Source organism: Athene cunicularia, assembly GCF_003259725.1.
Source record: "Athene cunicularia isolate RWA chromosome 1 unlocalized genomic scaffold, athCun1 chr1_part2, whole genome shotgun sequence".
Classification (NCBI taxonomy): Eukaryota; Metazoa; Chordata; class Aves; order Strigiformes; family Strigidae; genus Athene; species Athene cunicularia.
This window is the reverse complement of record NW_020799092.1, coordinates 16,744,061-16,764,360: the sequence shown is the minus strand read 5'-3', so window position 1 is coordinate 16,764,360 and position 20,300 is coordinate 16,744,061. Positions and strand designations below refer to the sequence as shown.

The following is a 20,300-nucleotide window of genomic DNA, read 5'->3' as shown; positions in this document are numbered from 1 at the left end:
CTATTGTACTGAAATTCTACACACCAGAAGATGGATGGATAGCTGTCAAGCTTTTCATAAGTATACAAAAAGAGATGGTTTTGCAGAAAGCATTATAATAGCAAACTAGATGTTTACAACAGTGAAAGGCAATATTGGTGAAAGCAGAAGTGTTCATTTGCAGGTACTTACCTAGCAATTAGCTTTGGCTAATTCCAACTTTTGCTAAGAGAAACAGACAACATGCTTGCTGATAGCACTCAAGAGATGATCAACAAGCACAATCTACAGAAGTCCACATTTTATGGAAGATGAAAAGAGATCAGAGCAGTGGAAGGAAACAAAGGGAAGGGTGATGTAGTACAAGTAACAGACTAGCAAAATTACCCATACAGGTAAAAGCAGGGCAATTGCACTTTAGAGCCAGAAAGAAGACTTACAGCAAAACAATCAAAATATAACAGTCAGAAAAGGATAGAGAGAGTGTAAGTTACACTACCTTCCTGTTTGAGCACTCTGGAAATAGCATCAAGACCTAGACATAGCTCAGACATGAGAGTCTGGGGGGAAAGAAGGGTCATGCATAGAAGTTAGTGATGATGCCCATGTACAGAACTTGAGCAAAAGGCCCCATGTTGCACAGCAGCTCTGTACACGGAGAGTTTGCCATTTCTAAGAGATATCACACAGACAAGTTGTCTGTTGAACCACTTAAGCTACCCACATCTATTCGACATACTCCCCTGTTCTTTTTATTCATATCAAAACTACTGTATTTTCTCAGTTCTACATTTCCTAGAAGCAAACATGTTCTTCCACACTTTATCGCGTTACATTCAAAGGTTTTTACATACAGCTTTGTCCTTTCACACTGCAACAAGGGTTGTTCTGGCCCTTCTTCTGCAAGGTGAAGGAGTACAGAAAGTCAAAACAGTAGCTCTAGCAGTGACAGATTAGATCACGTAAATTGCTGCAAAGTAAATTCTGACAATAGAAAGTAACCCCTGATCTTGACCAAGTCAAAAGCAGACAAAAAGGTGGGCAAGGCAGAGAAAGTATGCACTAGACAACTGCTGCTGGGTTGAAATAAACAGTCAAGGGTGGACAGTAATCTTGCTTCTGACTATTATTAGGTACTTTGTAATGTATTTCTTCTTTTTCATTCCTTCACACTAGTTGTACCACAGGAAATCTACACACTAAACAAATGACAGGTTTGCAGCATTTAATCCTCTTCACTTCAATCTACCTGAGGATGATCCAGTCTAAGCTAATGACCATCCAAACAGAAAAGTTTCTCTCCTCTCTCACCCCATTTTCTAGGTTCTTGGCTCACATCTGCAAGCTCTTCCCCTTCCCTAACCTTAACCACAGCTTTGGGGCTCCTGGACTTCATCCGGAAGTTGTTCAATCTACTAACTGGATGGCAAACTAATCCAACAAAACCAGAAGATTCTCATTCCAGGTTAGTGACTGGAAGTGGTTTAGCTGCTATTGGTACTGCAATGACCTGTACAAAGGAAGCAGAGGAACCACACTGCAAACACCTGCGAGAATCAAGGCATGTTCATGTCACTGACAAAGGGCTCTTCTCACAGGACTCACTGTCTCTTGGGATAATTCAACTGAAAAAGCAGAATCCCAGTCACTTGCACCTTCCTCCCAATGACTTACTGCTTCCTAGCCAGTACCAGCACTACCTGTCACAAGACCCACTTTGTGACCCAGCACAACTCATGGCAGCGGAGTAACATTTCGTTCTGTCTTGCGGGGCTTCTCTACCATGTTGAGGAGCCAGAGTTGCAGTTTTATCTCAGCAGCACATGAAACCATCAAACTTGCAAATCTACATTAATCTCCATGGTTTGTAGTCACAAACTGTTTCAGACTTACAATACTCTTTACACTATTGTAATAATTTCCTAGCATGCATTTACAACTGCATATACCCTCTTCCCTATTAATGAGCTACAGAATAATCAAAAAGCTTCCAGTGTAGGGATCTCAGTTCTAATTCAGATACAAGTAAGTGACAAATAGTTGTAATGAACTAACAATTTCACTACCTGAAATACAGATTAGGTTCATTTTTTTTGCAATTTCACACACAACCTAATGAACCCAACATACATGTGGCAATATTAAATCCAGACATATGGAATGAGCCAGTTCATGCAAAAATAGAGGTGTGTTTATATACCACTGAGTGGTTAAAATAGTTATTAGCACTCATTCAATACTCCCATTTCACATTAGCAGTAAGTAAAGCAACTATAGAGGGCCTCATTTGACCTTAACTGTTAAGGACATTATGTCAATATTTGTATAATCAAACTAGTGCTCTGCTCTGACAGATTAAGATAAAAGCCAGAAGTACCTCAAATAATGAGATCTTTATTTTTAATTACTCCATGCCTTTAGGCAGCAATTACAATTAAAAAGACTACAAAAGAAATCTGATTGACCTCCAGTTATTTCAGCACTTGAGAGAATCAAGAAAAGGGCAGGGTTTGGAGCAAGTGATATCCATTCAATTCCTAATATAACTTATGCATGCAGTCCTTTTTTATGCTCTTAATGGTTCTACATCAATGCAACTTTATGAATCTGGAGTAATGAAAGAATACAGAAATTTAATTTGTACTTAAGTTTACAAATTAAACACAGCTTGAAAACATTACCCTACAATTTTATGTATATCTTTAAGAAGTTCCCTTCTACTAATATAATTTTTTTGATTCTACATGATTATTTTTCAAAGAGAAAAAAAGTCAAGTCAACTGCTTTAAAGGCAATGTTAATCTTATGTTTTCATGGGTGTGTGTATATATTTGCTTTTAATAAGAGAGCATGCCTTTTTCTATTATACATACACAATCTGCTCTGTCTCCACACCTTAAAAGGATGCTTTACATTTCAATTGCACCAGCATAACTACTAGACCATGTCACTAATCTTCCCCTACTGACGTGTATCAGGAATCTCACACAGTTCCCTTCTATCTTCAGGGAAAAGAGTTAAGTTTCTAATACACAAGAACAGTCTCTTTTACAACAAGTATTCTCAGTTTTAAGGTAAGATGCTTCCTGTAAGATTAAACTAACAAACCATTAATCTAACCACATTTATTTGAATGTAAACTTACCTCTAAATATATTGACGGTGGGTTATGCTCTCCTCCAAATTTGTCTAGCAGCGCCTCTATATGTTCTTGTGTTAATTTAATCATCTGTTTGATATTCCACACCTGAAACAGAAAATTAAAAATTCTTAGAATCAAAAGGAGCCTAGAGATTCTGTCCTACACAAAAAAAAATTTACATTTTCTTGATATTTAATAACAGAAGTCCATAATAAAAGTATTTTAATTATCAGTACAAGAGTGCACAAAGCTATCCTGTTCATCCACTGACAGTAATACAGAGTTTGCTTCTGAGACGAACAGAGAAAAATTAAATTTGGTTTTAAAATTCAGGAACCACTGAATAAACAACTTAAGAACAGTTTATTTTTCATGTTTATCAAAATCATATTAAGTATTTTCCTTGCAAGACTTTGCAACCCTATTTCCACAGTACTACAAATGTTAGCAAAGTTCTATCAAACCTTAAGCAATCTGCATGAACAATATTCACAAAAATCGACACATAGTGTTCTATTTGCATGGGAACAAGATGTCTTGGTCTTAAAGATCACCTTCTATACCCTGACTTCTATACTCACCCTGCAAGTTTTCTTACAGACCTTGGACATAATCTGAAAAAGACATTTACCTCTAGTGCACAGAGAAGACTTAGGGCACCGTACCATGAAACAATTCAGTTTGTCACTCATTCTTCACAACATCTTGAAAGAGTTAATTTTAGGAGTTGGAAACTACTATAGGTGAACAGTATTATGAACCCTAATTTATACCTAAAGATAGCGAAGCATAAACCCAAACTCTTAAAGCAATAACACTACACTGATTGGTTGTACTGAAGTAGTTTGTTAAAAGTCAGAAATTTACAGCAGGGAAGACAGAAGAGAGAAGAATCTCTTCTTCACAGGTGAGTTATTCAGATTATTTATCAGGAAAAATTATTAGGTCAGTTATCAGACCCAGGATGGAATAAATGAAGATAATATAAACAGTGCTTCTTCCAAGGGATTTTAAAGATTCCTGTTACCTTTTTCAGTTTAACACTTTTCTGCTTCACAGATTATAATATATACAGCCTCATGACCAGGTCTGGATTTACAAATTGTGATGATCTACCTCTGTGAAAAGAAGATGCCAATAACTTCATATTCTAAAATAGGCACCAATAATGAGATCCAATTCAAGTTGGATCAAAACAAATTTTACTACATAACTTGCAATGTCCACAAAAAAACACCAAACTCTAAAATACAGAACTCACATTTTGCACACCACCTTATTTACTCCTTTTATTCTAGACATCAGTTATTTGTCAGCAATTTCCTAAAGTAAACTAATAATTGATTCACTTCTAGCCCAAGTTTTAGAACAGATACCAAAACAAAGATTTAATCAAAAAGCTACAAATAAAAATAGTTTGCTCAGGAATAAGCAACCCAAGCTATAAGGAGTGAGGGGGACACCAGAAAAAAAGTGTGCTATTCAAGTATTCCATATGTAAATTCCCTCAAGACAACTGTGGAAGTCAGCTTGCTTCTCAACTTGCAATCAATTTATCATGTTGAAGCTACGGCTGCCAAGCAGCAGCAAAGAGAAGGATTTCTCTATTTTGTTAGTTTTTCCCAAGATGGTGAGGGCTAATTGCATGCTTGGTGAAAAGAACAAGTTTGAAACAAAACTATTTCAATTAATCTGTTTAATATAAGAGTTTAGCTACTATGTAACTGGTAACATGCTGTTAACCTGGGTACGCATACAGAAAATACCTGGCAAACTATGGAATCATCTCAGGATTACCTTCAGAAACTGGTTTCATTAGTACTTAGCAGAACTTACATTATTTGGCTATCCTGGCAGTTTTTCCCACCAAAAGTTTTCTTCAACATGTACTGTACCACAACCAATATTGACAAATTATTGTCCCTGACAATGGGAAATGCGGGAAGATGCTTCACTGACAAAATAACCCAGAATTGCAGAAGGGTGGAGTTTGGAAGGGACCTCTGGAGGTCATCTGGTCCAACCCCTCTGCTCAAGCAGGTTGCCCAGGATCATGTCCAGATGGCTTCTGAATACTTCCCAAGGATAGAGACTCCACAGCCTCCCTGGGCAACCTCTGCCATCACTCAATCACCCTCACAGTAAAAAGGTGTTTCCTGATGTTCAGAAGGAACTTCCTGCGTTTCAGTTTGTGCCCACTGCCTCTAGTCCTGTCACTGGACATCACTGAAAAAAGCCTGGCTCCATCCTCCTTTCACCAACAATCTTTGTGACCCTTCACTGGACTCTCTCCAGTATAGTCATGTCTCTCTTGTGCTTGGAAGGAGAAAAATCAATCAAAAGGCTCAGGAATAAGGACAGGGAGGGGGTTGCTCAGCCACTACAGTCAGAGGCAAAAAACAGACTAGTTAGGGGAAGAAAAAAAAAATAATAAAAAAGACATCACTTGAATTCAAAACACTAACAACACTTAAACAGAATGGGACAGTGAGGGGCATTACTATACCTTAAAAATGCCTCCCCACACCCCTCCCTTCTTCCCAGGCTCAGTTTTGTTCCTGATATATCTACCTTCTCCCCCCCCCAGGCACAGGGGCACAGGAGGGGGGGGTGCAGTCAATCTGCCACTTCTTCCTGCAAGGGAGCTGCATTCTTCCCCCTGCTCCACGTGGCGTCCCTCTCACAGGAGACAGTCCTCCACAGACCTCCTCTGCCCGGAGTCCTCCCCTTGGGATGCATTCTTCTCGAGATGCTCTGGTGTACTGCAGTCCTCCCAGCACTGAACTACAACACTGGGGGCTTCCTCCCTGAGTCCTGGGGGTCCGCTACAGGCGAATCTCTGCTCCTCCAGTGACCTCCATGGGTGACGGGTCAGCCCTGCCACCTCACTCTGCGATCCAGGGGGGCTCTCTGCTCCCCCCCCTTCCTTCCACTGACCTCAGTGTTTGCAGAGGTGTCCTCCTAGTAACTCGTCCTCAAAGTCCCAATCCTCTCTCACGTTTCCTTTCTGAAATACGTTATCACAGGGGCATGGCTACCATCGCTCATTGGTTTGGCCTTGGCCAGATGACTCAGACCCGAGGGAGCTTTCGAGAAGCTTCTCACAAGGGCCACTGCTGTAGCCCCCTCCCCCACTACCAAAAACCCCACCATACAAACTCAGCACACCCTGTCAAGTGAGTTTCCACGTACTTGTTTGGAAAATTTATAATTAATAACTTCCTTGCTCATATGTTTTCTATTTTGTGTCCATAATCACTTCCTTCTTCTCTTACAGTAAAGATACAGAATAACCAATACAACTGAGGAACAGCAACATGCACAGCAGAACCATGTTATTCAGGAGATGTTAGTGAGAGAATCAAACAACATCTAACAAGTGCAGAAATCTTCCTGCTAAGTTAATATCATGACAATAGCAAAAACTGAGTGACTAATAAAGGAAATTAAAAAAACCCAAACCTTACTGCCTGCCAGCTGCCAGGCTATGATAAAAATGTCTTCAACTGAAGACGCTGAAGTTAAAGCCTAATGGAAGACAACATTGATCAGAGGAGCTGAAAACAGTGCCCCGAATTACCTACTATACATCTGTGCACTAAACCAAGAGCCTTTCCACCAGTGAATCTTGCAGGAAAACTTAATATGGATTTCTATCATTTTTGAAAGGCTATTCACACAGTTAAAAGTACACTGAAGGCAGAAGGAAATTTATCAAAGCCAACCATAGCAACAAATCATTACTTGTTGCTCACAGAAATGGAAAACCTATTTTGTGTGCCATATTCATCAAAAGTCTTCCGACAAGCTGAAAAAACTTTCACAAATCTAGTATTGACTAGCATATTCTATCCCTAATCAAGTACGCACAAGAACACATATGCCATGGCAAATTTCCAAGATTCACAGTTTCCCTTTAAGTGGCAACTTCTACTTATTTTTACTTACAGAAAACTTACATTCTGGCTTCCCATATCAGTGAATATGCTTAGACACAGTTTATTGTGATCCAGAGCCACCCTTAACTATCTAGCTCCTTGAGAATCAAGCCCTGTGAATCCTACTATGCAGGATCTTTGACTACTTCAATTCAACTGAATGAACTCAAGCCTTTTCCTAACTGGAATTTGGAACTGGTGCTCTGTGCAAGTAACTCATTGTCTCAAAAATGTCTGCTTCTGCACACCACAGTACCCACAGCTTCTGCCTTACAAAAAATATACCATACCTGTTGCACAGCAAGAAGAGCCAGCAACTTCAGCCCTTCTTTGTCTCCTTACAGACTTGCTTGCTCAGATAACAGCTAAATTTGAATCATGTGGACCAAGCCCAGCCTTACAGATTTTGAGCCAAGATATATCCCCATCATCTCTGTAGAACCTGACACACTAAGTTCTTCAGAAATAGATCTCTTGACTTCAGTAGCACTCACAGATACACGAGTTACTTGCAATTGTCAAAAAAACCCCCTTTAGAGTGTACAAGAATTGCCTAGCATTTTAGGAAGTGCCTTATTCCTTCTAAGAACATACATTCCAGGACAGCAGCAAAGGACTAGCTAACAACAGAGGCAGCAAAAACATGAAATACAGAATCCTTTTAACAATCAGTTCTGAACCAAAGAGCTTGTTTGCAGACAACAGAATTAAACCAAGTTTTTCAAGTTAAATGTGTACACACCGATACCATTTCTTCCTTGAGATCACACAGTAATCCCTTTATCCACACTTTATTCACACTTTCTCTAGAAATAAAACTGCAGTAGCCTGCTGGTTATTAAGAACAGACTATTTTTGTTACCCTTATGAGCACTCTACTACACTTATGAAACTCCACACCTGTAAGAAACCGTAAAATTACAACTGCCAAGTATCTTGCAGAAATACAAAAATTGACGCTGGCCTAAAAGACAGTTGCTAGAAATCTTAATATATTCTGAAACAAATCTATAATGCACCTAGTACTGTCCACATACAAGCCCAGTCCCTTCCCACAGGAAGCAGCATGGTTATTTGAGACACACCATTTCAATGTAGTTCCACAAAAAAGGAATGAATCCTTTACAGCTTGGATAACCTTATCACTTTTCCAAAATAAGCCTCAGATAAATTTTTCTGTCTTATCTTGTAGCATTAGGTTAAGTTTATTCTCTATCACAAGAGATTAGATTTGATTCTCCTTTTAGTGCTGCACAAGGAAGCTGACGCAGGCTAACATGGACACAGGCAGCCAGAAGACTGGAAATATTCCAGATAGACTGGAATATATCAACTTGTATCTGCCTATTGTGGATAATTGTGCATTAATTTTGCAAATAGGCACTCCCTCGCAATGTAATAAAGATGATGACCTCTTTCAAGACAGAGGCAAGTCAGATATAGTAGGATCCTAAATCTATTCTATTCAGGGAAGACTGTGGCTCCACAAATGCGAGGCTATAAGTGACAAATTTATTTTCACATCTTTTGCTGCTTGTCAGAATACACAGTGCCTGAGACAGCACAAAGAAATCTATCTTTTATACTTTTTGCACCTGGCATCAGTACTCAAATCTTGCAGCACATCCCAACTGTAAGATGTATGATTCACATTTGGTAAAAGAAACCTGAGGGTTCAAATCTATTCTGTAAAGAAAAAAGCAGCCATTATTTGTCCAGGCACAGAACGTCCTGCATTTGGTTTATCACATTTAGCGATGATGGAGAAAACTTTCATAGAACCAAGTAATTTTTAAAAAAATAAAAAATTAAGCATTTTATTTGGAAACTGTTTTATAGAGAGGACAAAATCATCAATACCTATCCAATACTACTCTAATCAGCCCCTTCAAGCTTCTTTCTTACACAATCAATTCAATTGTTTGGTCCACTGAGCTAGGATAGGATCCACTTTGTCAAAAAATGCTTTAGAAAGCTGTCATGTATGAGATTGTTCTCAACTGGATTAATGTCTTAAATAACTTGAAAGTGAAGCGTTAAAGTGAGAGAAAGGCACCACGACATACAAATGAGGTTAATAGCACCCCACCTCAGCATTCACAGGTCAAGACACAGAGTCTGCATTTTCCAGTTTCTGTGCTGAAAAATCACCGTTACCTCTTCCTCACATTTTGTTATCTTTTCTTGAGACATTTCCCATGCTCATCAACCTTGAATGCTGCCAGTCCTTGTCTCGCCTCTTAAAAAGTTCGCTTTTATTTTTTTGCAGTTATCTGCTGGAATACACACATAAGTGTTACAGAAAGGCAGTCCCTTCCCTCTTCCTATACTTCAGGCTCTAGCTCTTCACCTCTCAGTGGAAGCTTCTCTCAACTTGCACACCCACTGTCTTACATTTTTGCATTTTTCCCACTCTTTGCTTGCTCTTCACGCTTAGCACATTTTCAACAGTGTAGTTAAACTTTTTATTAAACAAGTATGAAAAACACTAACATCTGAAAAACTTTACTGAATTGAAAACCAGTGTGCAATGGGTTTCACATGAGAGTTTACAGAAGTGACATGAACGTCAGCATTTTTTATTAATGTTGGTGAATCATTTTTTATTACAGTTCCTTTACAATGTCTGAGATACGAACTTTGACAGTGTATTTTCATTGTTGGCAAGCTAGACAGTTCAGAATAAGTCCAGTAAAATTCACAGGGAATAGTAAATAAGTTACAGACAACAATATCTACAGAGGTTACTGTAGGCAAACAGGAAAAGAATCCTATCTCTTTTTCCACAAAACTCTATGACAATATCTTTCTAGACTGATGAAGAATGGCCTTGGTGAAGAAGTGTAATGGTATGTTCAAGAAGGAAAATCCTGAAGAAGAGGTACAACATTTTTTGTACCATCCTGTCTGATGACTAGTATCATAACTAGGTCAGCTAATACAGTAATGTGATCAGCAGGCATCTACTGTAAGCATAGCAGTTAGTAAAATATTAAAAAGGCTTCAAGATGAAAACTATTTTCCATTTAAGGTAATATTTTTTTAGGAAGGAAAGGCCAATTCTTAACCCCTAATCAGTAATGCAGGTTTTCAACTGTGTCTGTTGCAACACTCTTCCTGTTAAGCAAAAAAACCCCACCAAAACCAAACACTAAACAATTCCTCCTCTACTCCAAAAAACTAAGAAACATCTGATCAAGTTAACACTCAAGTATCAGAATATCGTCTCTGAGGAGCTAGTGGCAGAAAATATACTTTAAAAATAAGAGGAAGGCTAACTGCGATTCTAAGACAAACACATTCAATAAAGACTTGCTTTATTTACCATAGGACTTGCACCACACAAAATCCTGGCATTACCAACAGTTTTCACTTACTTTCTTGCACCTCTCATTTATTTGCAAACCATCAGTTGCAACAGAGTAATCCATGCCTTTTCATTTGTTTAATTCTAAAGGCAAATTGAATTGCTCATCATTCAGCTCTACCCAACGCAGAATAAATAGCCTTTCAGTCTGGCAGACTTTTGCCACTTAGGTTGCATCCTCTCTAACAGAAGGAATTCAGACTTCAAATGTTCCTTACTTCTTATAAGTGTTTAAAAATATATTTTTTAAATACAAAGCTAAATTGTAAAGGATAAAGCTCAATAAAGTCTATCCTTGTAACATAACCAAGAAGTTTCTCTATAAGAACAGAGTCACCAAGAACCTTAGGCAGCATCTGCTCTGTGGTTTACATCAACTGAGAAAGTGGGTGCAATTATTGTATTGTCCTTAGCTATTTATCCCTGCTCCTTTCCTTACTTTCTCCAGAACCATTTCAGTATGCTAAATAAGCACAAAACTGTTCTCTCTGTCAAGGTTAGTTTTTTTGCCAGTCTAGTGTGCTGAAACATCTTGGCAAAAGACCCAGTGACCACCTGAGCTGGTACAAAAAGTCACCTTTCCTCCCTACAGCCCAGTTAGATGGATTCAGGCTACTACAAAGCAGCAGCCTTCCTGTTTAATTCTCTTTCATTCCTCAACTTTCCATCACCTGCCATCTTTACTGCTTGCTGCTGAGTAGAATTTCCATCCGAGCACTATAAAAGGTAAAGTTAACAACTGTTTTCTACCATAGTAGAACAGCAGTGTGAAAAATAAGAGGTGTCTGTATCCTTCATTTAAATCATTAACCACCAGTTGCACGGCTTGCTTTGATCTAACTAAATCTTTAATTCCACATTCCTCAAGGCTTTTGTGTTGCATTATTACTAGTCTCTTTTATTCACTTTAGTACTAACACGGTAGTCATGAGGATCATGCACAGATTAAGTTCTCGTACAATTCACTATTTATATTTATGAATTTAACAACTTCTCCCTCTACTGTCACAGTTTTAAAAAAGAGAAAACACACCCTATCCTAACTTATTTAAGAATGCAATTTTTCTTTAGAGAGGTAACTACCAGACTCTCAATGTGTTAAAAACATACATCAATTAAATTTTAAAAAATGCTAAAATGCATACACCAGTCTATTTCTCTGCATACCTTAAGTCAAAGACAAGTCATATTTGTGATGGAAAGCAAGCAGCCAACCAGCTAATTACAATAATTGCCTATAAGAAGCAAACACTAGTCGAGCAGAGCTCTTACACAGCTTGGATCACATTAATTAAAATGACAAAACAAATAAACTGAACTACAAAACTTACTCTGCTCTCTCCTTGCCAGAGCACACAATTAGATTGTCCAGAAAAGATAATCAGCAGCTATTTAAAAGTTCATGTAATCAATCCATAAAATAATTTCTTCTACACTTTGCAATATGCCACAACTAAACTATTACTACACTGCACATGAGGTTTCTACCAACTAGTTTGAGAATCTAAGACAGCTGGAACTGTTAGTCCAATTATAAATACATTCTGTTTGCTCAGAAATATCTGTGGTGCAATAAAGTAACTGAGGTATCCTATTTTTATCACAATAAGTCTCATAACCCAAACTAGAGCAGGTGTACTTGTTTTTTTTTCTTTTGTAAAACATGAGCAATTTTCTCCTGATCACAGAAACCACATTCTCCTAAATGGCACTGCATTCTATGTTCTACTCAGCAGACCATGCTGCCTTAGTAACCCTAGTAGCAACATGAAAAATGAAATCATTTAAGAGGCAGAACTGGCTCCTTGCCACTCATCACAGAGTTAGGCAAATTAAAAAAAAAAAACCAAACTCCAAACCAAAAGACAACAGCTACCATAGAAGGAACCATCTAGTTTAGAAACAACCATCTAGTTTATAAAAATTCACAACAAAACCTGCTGAAAAGGGTATTTTCACTTGACTCAACCAAACTTTAGCTGATCAAACTGGAGAACTATTTAGTACATAAAACCTGCTGCTAGGCTTATAACCTAGAACTACTGAATTGACTAGAAAAAGCTACATCAATTTTCAATGAGGTATAAGCTTAAAAATGTGACAAGAGATTTTATTAGCACTTACAAATTGTATTCTAGCAACATTATGAGAATGCTTACAGAAACCCTTTCTGAAAGCTACCTCAGATGATGCTGACGACTCACATTTAAAATCTGTATTACTTACAACTAACTAGAAAGAGTGTTCAAACTATTAAGATTTAATGAATAAATTATCAAAACCGGTTCAAAGATTGAGGCACCAGCATACAACCATCCAGTTTCAAACACCCAGATACTATCAACTCAAAGTTATAATGATGTATTTTATTTCATGTTGATTTTACAGTGCTTTTCAAACACCATTAGTGAATAACTAGTACTAGAGGGATAAAAAAACTAGACATGCTACTCAGACTTCAGAAATGCCTACCCTCAAAAAAATCCCTTTGTCTGAAAAATAAAACCCAAACCAAAACCAACACAACACTGTAACTGCATTTGAGATTTACTTCTTATCAGTGCATTTAACAACTTGACTAATGACTATACTATTTAAGGAGACTCACTACATAACAGATGAAGATATTTGAGCTGGCATTCCCTTTTAGTGGTCAAAAAAATAATTCCTAGCCACTTAGTTATGCAACACATTTTTAAACAGTAAGTACATTTTGTTCATTAACAACCTTACTTGCTTGCCTCATAGAAGAAAGGTTTTAAAGAAAGTGGATACCTTTCATGTAGAAATTGAATTGCCTCTTTATACTAAATCTTGTGCAGGTACATTGGGAGAATCCTCAAAAATATTTCAGTTGATCAAAACCTTAGAAAAACAAAAACTTCCTTCAGTGCCCAAACACATTCCTATGATCTCCTGAATTCAATATCAATAGTGTGGAGAACTCATTTGATACCAAGCACTATACCTGCACTGCACAAGTAGCTCCATTTTGAAAAGAGCACACATTCTGTTTTCTGATCTTTAATGCTCACATTGGTTGGGGAGTGTCCAGGTGGGCTGACAGCTGGCAGCACTGTCCCCTGGAAACTCCTGCCTGAACTGACAGCACCTTTGGACAATGGAAATAGTTAAAAATTAAACCTTTGCTGTCTCACCCTTTTTTGCTAGGGTCCACATTCATAAAATATTATCAGAAACAGAATAAAGAACTGCACTGCTCCTTGTCCTTCAAAACACACAAATGCTAAAAAGGTGGAGTAACAAGCCAAATACTTGAAAAAAGCGGTTTAAACAGGAAAAAAAAAAAAAAAGGCATGTAATTCTGCATCAAGCAGCCTTGTTTGACTTTAGCACTGGCCACAGAAAGGGAAATCAGTTGCGTAAATACGTATTTCATCGTTTCAGAAAGAAGCTGTGTGCAGAAGGAAAGATGAGGAGGATCTAAACTCAAGAGCAACTGGAATAAAAAAAGCTGAAGCAAAGAAAAATGTACATTGCATACTAACTTCTGTATCATGCACTAGCTATGGGAAAGTAGCTGTGTTCACACACACAGATGTGTGAACAGTTGAAAATTATGAAAGCCACAGCTGAAAATGACAAAAACCATCTCACACCTCAAAAACCTAAATACTGTACCTAGAACTCAGAAGTGGTCAAAGCTGCTGGAAAAGTATACTTACTATACAAGAAGCTCATAGAGGACCTTAACATCCCTGGCACACTGGCAAACTATGGCACGTAATCATGTTTCTGTGAAAAGTACGCTCAGAAGCAATCCAGAGAGACCAAGCAGGATTGTTATAACCTAGCACAGGAAGCTCAAGATCATAAAGACCCAATGTGTCAGGATCTAAATCTGGCAAGTCCAGCTACAGAAGCCTCAGCTGAACAAGACTTCTCATTCAAATATAAAAAAAATGAAGGCCAGTGCAGTTTCATGAGACAAAGATGATCTTTAAAAAAATAGAGGTGAGGGGGAAACCTCACTGTACTACCACTACTCCCACTAACCACATTCATTCTGTCTCCTACCTTGCAAGAATTTTGGAGCTCACTGGATGCCACGTTGAGGAGATTCAGTTCACTAAGCTTGCAGAAAACTAACCTAGCAGCAGTGATGACAACTTTCTTCAGTGTTAGTGAGTTGAATTAACTTAGGAAAGTATGACATAGGTCCTAAATTGGCACAAGGGAGTAGATCTGGCTGAGTGGACCAACACAGGCCCAGGGAACAGCAAAACCCCCACCCCAGGGTGGCAGAGCACCATTTGATTGCCTTCACTGTAACCATAGTGATAGGGAGCAGCATCAACTGTTACGGTTATGACAGAGCATTTCTACTATATTGTGCGTTACACTGTAAGTGGTTCAAACTGAAAATAAAACTTGCATAAAAATTACACTTGGCCAAAAAGTGTCTCTAAATAAACTTTAAACCTGAAGCAGCTTCTCTAGAAGGCTGGATTGGAAGAGATCTGCGATTTCATGATCATCTGAAACTTCCTCCTTTCCCTTGCAAGTACAAATAAAATTATACTTCCTTCTAATTGAAAATCCCTCCAAACTCTTTCATGCAGTCTAATTTTCTATGGATATGATAAATAATAAAACTGAACTATAGATTTGTTACAAAAGAACCAAAGTGGAATATGAGTTTTAAGGAAATTAGGTTTTTTTTGTTTTTTTTTTTTTTCTTTCACATCTACCTTCAAAAGACTTTGCCATTAGAAAAACAAATCTCATTTCGTCTACAGTATTTTTAACTACTTGCAACAAAAGAACTGCCTTTCCTGGCTAAACAAGTGTCAAGAAGGATGTTATTAGAACAGCTTTAAAAATAAGATGTCTTTGGGTTTAACAACTACAACAAAATGCAAATGGCAATAGCATTAGTGGCTTGAGCAATAACATAAATTAACAAAAAACTCAGAACCAAACATATTGTATCCAGTTTGTGGAAAAGCACAGAGACAAGAAACAAGCCTCATGAGACATCAAACCTCTCAGAGGTAGCTACTACTCTATTAAGTAAGCTTTGTGTAATCAAACAAGCTACCACAGCACAGAGCTGTTAATCCTATTGCCTTTTGGGAAAAAACACTGTAAGCAGAAATTTCTTAAATACCCCACTAAATTCAAGTATTTCAAGGTTGTGTTCTAATGCTTGATCTACCTTACCACAAATAAATCATAAAAAGCCTAAGGAAAAAAAGATGAGAGGTTATCAAAGTCATTGTCTTTTCTAGACCTGGGTCAACTTTCCCCCATCACTCCTGACGCATGCTTGCCTCTAGAGGTGACAGAATCTATTAATGGACATTTTATAAATAAGTTAAGAAAATCTATTTTCATGCTTCACTATAGCTAGGCATAAAGAAAAAGGTCAAATAGTTAACGTGAAGCCATCTCCTCTGCTAACATTTAAACTCACTACTTCTGGCAGTAATCACCCCAAGTCTGGAGAACAAGTTATTTGCATTCTTCTTTGCATCTGATCTGACAATTTCCACTTCTTTTTTAAACACCCTCAGGTTCTTTTTAGTCTTTCCTCAAAGCTCTGACCTCCTAGACTTCAGATCACCATTATTCTTCTCTAGACTTTCCTCAGCTAGACCATGTATCTTGTGAAGCTGTGACCAAAGGTCAGACATAGCATTCAGCTAAGGCTGTTCCTGTGCTATGCAAAACAAAAGGATGATTTCACTTATCTTTTGAGATCTACTCCAGCAGAACATTAGCTGGACATGAAGCATCTTTCTTGTAGCTAAAGTTTAACTTGTCCTCACAACTAAATAGGATGTCATTCATAGACTATGAAGTTCTCAATCACTGAACACAAATGCACTGAAACATAACTGAGTCAACTAAACTTATTCCCAAAATTATAAAAGCAATGAAGTAAAAAAAAAAAAGCTTATATTGTTTCAACTTTCCAAGTAACACTTTTAATTGTAAACTCTTCAGAGAAACAAAAACCTAAAAAGAAAGTTATTCTAATTCCCAGCATGATAGGTTCCTTAAATGTTACAGCAACTAAACGCATCCCAGCTTTTCTTGGTGTACTATGTTAAAGTACAACTTTTAATAATATAACAATAAAATATAACTTTACTTGTTCTTCTATCTTATGAGAACTTACCACTTACCTCATAAGGTTAAAGGTGCCTTTTCATTCTATGCATTTTATTATTCTTCTTAAATCTGTTTTATAAGATTAAGGTCTCTAAATATATAACTAATATTCACGCAGGATAAATTCCAGCATTGCCACCTATAAAACGATTGACCATCCAGCAGCTCAAGCCCTCACTTCACAACCTTCAAAGTAATTTTTGCTTCCAAAGAGCAGTTCAGGGCACAAAGCTCCAAGTACAGAAAATCCCATTTGAATTATTTAATATTGGTGTAAATAATCTCCAGCAACAAGAACTAAGCCTTTCCTCCCAGCTGTCACACACCCCTTACTTCTTATATCAACAACCCTGTTCTACTCTAAAAACCTTCCATCCAAACAATCTCTTGTCCTGAGAATTCATCCTGGGGAAGAAGCCAATTTACGTGCCTCTGTACACCAGAACTTATCCTAGGCCTCCCAACTTCCGTAACTGAATGGTGAGCAGAAGAAAAAAATTTCTGCAAAATTTGCTTTCCCCTAACCCTTTTCAAATCCTTACGCCTCCATGAAGTACATTTCCTAGATGTACTATGTGAGTGCATACGCAGTTACTCTTACTAATCTTGAATTGTAACACAGAAAAAAATGCTTTAGCAATTACTATACTTTCACATAATAACATCATTATTAGAAGACTTTTAGCATCAGCAGCTAGGCCACTGAGGCAACTTCTGAAGAACTACATTCATTATTTGATTAAAAACTGACTATGAGTTGAACAATGTGGCTTAACCTTGTTTTTCAAAACCCCAACCCTTGAATTCGTAATCAACACTGATGCAGTTTTAACCAACACAGAAGCACTCGATTACAACCTTGATCCAGAATACTTCCTTTACCAGAGGGTTCCAACTTACAAGTTTGTATAAGACTATTTCAAGGTCTCTCACAGATTCACAGAATCATCTAGGTTGGAAAAGGCCTTGAAGATCATCTAGTCCAACCGTTAACCTGGCACTGACAGTTCTCAACTACACCATATCCCTAAGCACTATGTTGATCCTACTCTTAAACACCTTCAGGGAACACCCACCTCCCTGGGCAGCCCATTCCAATGCCTAACAACCCATTCTGTAAAGAAATGCTTCCTAATATCCAGTCTAAACCTTCCCTGGTGCAACTTGAGGCTTCCCTCTTGTCCTATCACTTGTCACTTGGTTAAAGAGACTCAGCCCCAGCTCTCTGCAACCTCCTTTCAGGTAGCTGTAGAGGGCGATGAGGTCTCCCCTCAGCCTCCTCTTCTCCAGACTAAACACCCCCAGTTCCCTCAGCCTGCTCCTCGTACGACCTGTGCTCCAGACCCTGCACCAGCTCCGTTGCCCTTCTCTGGACATGTTCGAGTAACTCTATGCCCTTTTTGTAGTGAGGCGCCCAAAACTGAACACAGGAGTCGAGGTGCGGCCTCACCAGTGCCGAGTACAGGGGTATTCTTGTTGTACACTCCACTCAAAACTAGAAACTGAGTATAGAACTCAAGATTTTTCTTCTGGAAATCGGGACAGCAGTTCCAAAAAGATTACAGGGAACTAAAACTTTCCAGGTATCATCTCACTAAAAGTGAGGTTATGCTCCTTGATGGGCTTCCACTGCAAGGTTACTTTTAAAGTTTAGATTCACCCTTTACTTGAAGGAATGAAACAAAACACTAAAACATGTACTTGCATTAGAGCTGAGTCAGTTAGAAGCACTTCAGTATTTTTCTGACTTATGTCACTTTGAATTTGCCTTATACTTTATGTTGGCTTGTTTTAGTAATAAGGATAGTTTCCATTTTAACTGTATCAGCAATTTTTTTGGTCTTGAACTTTATTAAAAGTAAAGGTTTAGATGATGTAATAGGTGTTCTTACACAGTAAAAAAAGTAATTATTTATAACTTACTTAAGAACTAGCTAACTAAAGAACAAAACCACATCAGAAAATAAAAACTCTAGCACCAGCTCTGCCTTAGACATGTGTGTTTCAGTATTTCCAATGTATAAGAAGTTTGCTTTTAAATAATGCAATAGCCCCACACACTTCCGAACCTTGAATATATGCACCCATATTTGCAACACACCAAGCTCCCTGGCTGGCAGGTGTTCCAGATACCAGACTGCTTCTCTCTTTCCCTCTGCCATGTAGAGATGCAAGATATTCAGGGTGGGGGGAGAAGAAGCTACAGTATGTAATTTCACATTTGAAGTTAAATCTTACGACTGACACAGGCTAAAACATTTTTGAAGTTCAAGTGACTTACAGCAGTTCTGCAAATACTCCCCTTGGTACAAAAACAGATTTTTTAAAATTCTTACCTCCTGCCACTGCTTTCTACTCTCCTTTCTCATGCACCTCAGTTTATTTACCCAACACAACTATATTGATATTACTGTTTCTAGGGCCACAACATAAACCAGGTATTGAAATAATTCCGCAGGTTTTTTTAATGGCAGAAATAACTGAGAAATTCAGTTCCATGCACAGCTGTACCAGCACAATCTGGTGATCAAAGTCATCAGGAAGCTTTTTAACCTCATTCTGCTGCCAAAAGAAAGCATTTGTTCAACCCCACTCTTAAGGTATTTAGGTTTCTAGACCAGCTGAGGGTTTCTCCTTACTCAGGAAAGTTAAGACCGGACTTGCATTACCCAAAGCATTTAATCACCCTGTCAGTTAGGTGTAAAATACATGTACACTACTGAGTTTTACCTGCCTTCAGCAAGTAAGCCAGTAGTTCTTTAAGACGAGGAAATCAATCTCGCCTCTCATTAGCATCGATAGGGGTAGACTCCCTCCCTATTTCTACTTTCAGGTCATCTACCCAGCATGAGTTCCAGCACTTGTCAAACTTCTCAACTCATCAATTCTGCTGTAATCCACCACACTACTGATAAATAAAACAGATAAAAAGATAGCCTTTTTCCGGTGAGTTGGGAGTCAAACTGGACCCCTCCATGAGCTGATGATCCAAGCCAGCTCGCTTTCCCTACTGGAGGGGCTCTCCCCGCAGAGCAGTGAGGAGCCATTACCTGATGAGCTCGGCACCTCCCAGGGCCACAAGACTCTGCTCACAGAGGAGAGGTCCTGTACCGATTACACAGACATGCTGGGGAGAGCTGGACTGAAATAATCTTCTGCAACTAACACTCAAAACAAGAAGGCTGGGCTTCTGGCATCTGTATTTACCTCCAGAACACACCTGATGCATGACATTTGGCAATTCGTTCTGACTTCAATGCCTATAGTATCTGAATCGTCAAAACACCTTGGGGTTGCTACGGCACATTTCAGTGTACCTTCTAAAAACATTTCAGAAACGTTAGCAACTTACACTTTAACCCTAGCAAAACAGGTAGTACCACTCGCTCTCCGTGGGATTGGGAAGTTAAGTAACATGCCCCAAAACACAGGAAGTATGTAAGAAACACAAACCAGAGGCCCGACATCCTCAGTGCCTGCACAGTGCCCTGTCCGTTAACATTTCCCCAGAGTCCTCGCGTAGGAACGGTGAGCCAGGCCAACAGCCACAGAAGGAACCTTACCCAACCCTGCTTTTAATATGTACTTCGAGTGTTTCCAAACCATCGGGGGAAACCGATTACAAAAGCCCCACACAAAAGCTCTGCCGGCCAGAGCCGCCCGCTAACAGCCATCTGACAGCAGGGGCACGGAGCGGGGCTCGTCTGAAACCGGACCGCGACCGCCGCCCCTCCCC

The 20,300-nt window shown here is 38.7% G+C and overlaps 1 protein-coding gene across 3 annotated transcripts in view; it reads right to left on the bottom strand.

Annotated features, from left to right (window-relative positions):
- The window catches only part of BRAF (B-Raf proto-oncogene, serine/threonine kinase), an 85,224-nt gene extending 65,102 nt beyond the window's left edge, over positions 1-20,122 (bottom strand). For 2 of the 3 annotated variants that reach the window (XM_026841030.1, XM_026841031.1), the window contains exons 1-2: positions 20,018-20,122; positions 3,125-3,226 (exon numbers count right to left, since the gene is read on the bottom strand). In XM_026841030.1, the coding sequence (XP_026696831.1) occupies positions 3,125-3,208 (84 nt within the window). In that variant the 5' untranslated portion in view covers positions 3,209-3,226; positions 20,018-20,122. Of the gene's footprint in view, positions 1-3,124; positions 3,227-14,464; positions 14,567-20,017 lie in introns of those variants that run through there. The other variant, XM_026841032.1, reaches the window with a different exon arrangement.
- Positions 20,123-20,300: the final 178 nt, after the last annotated feature.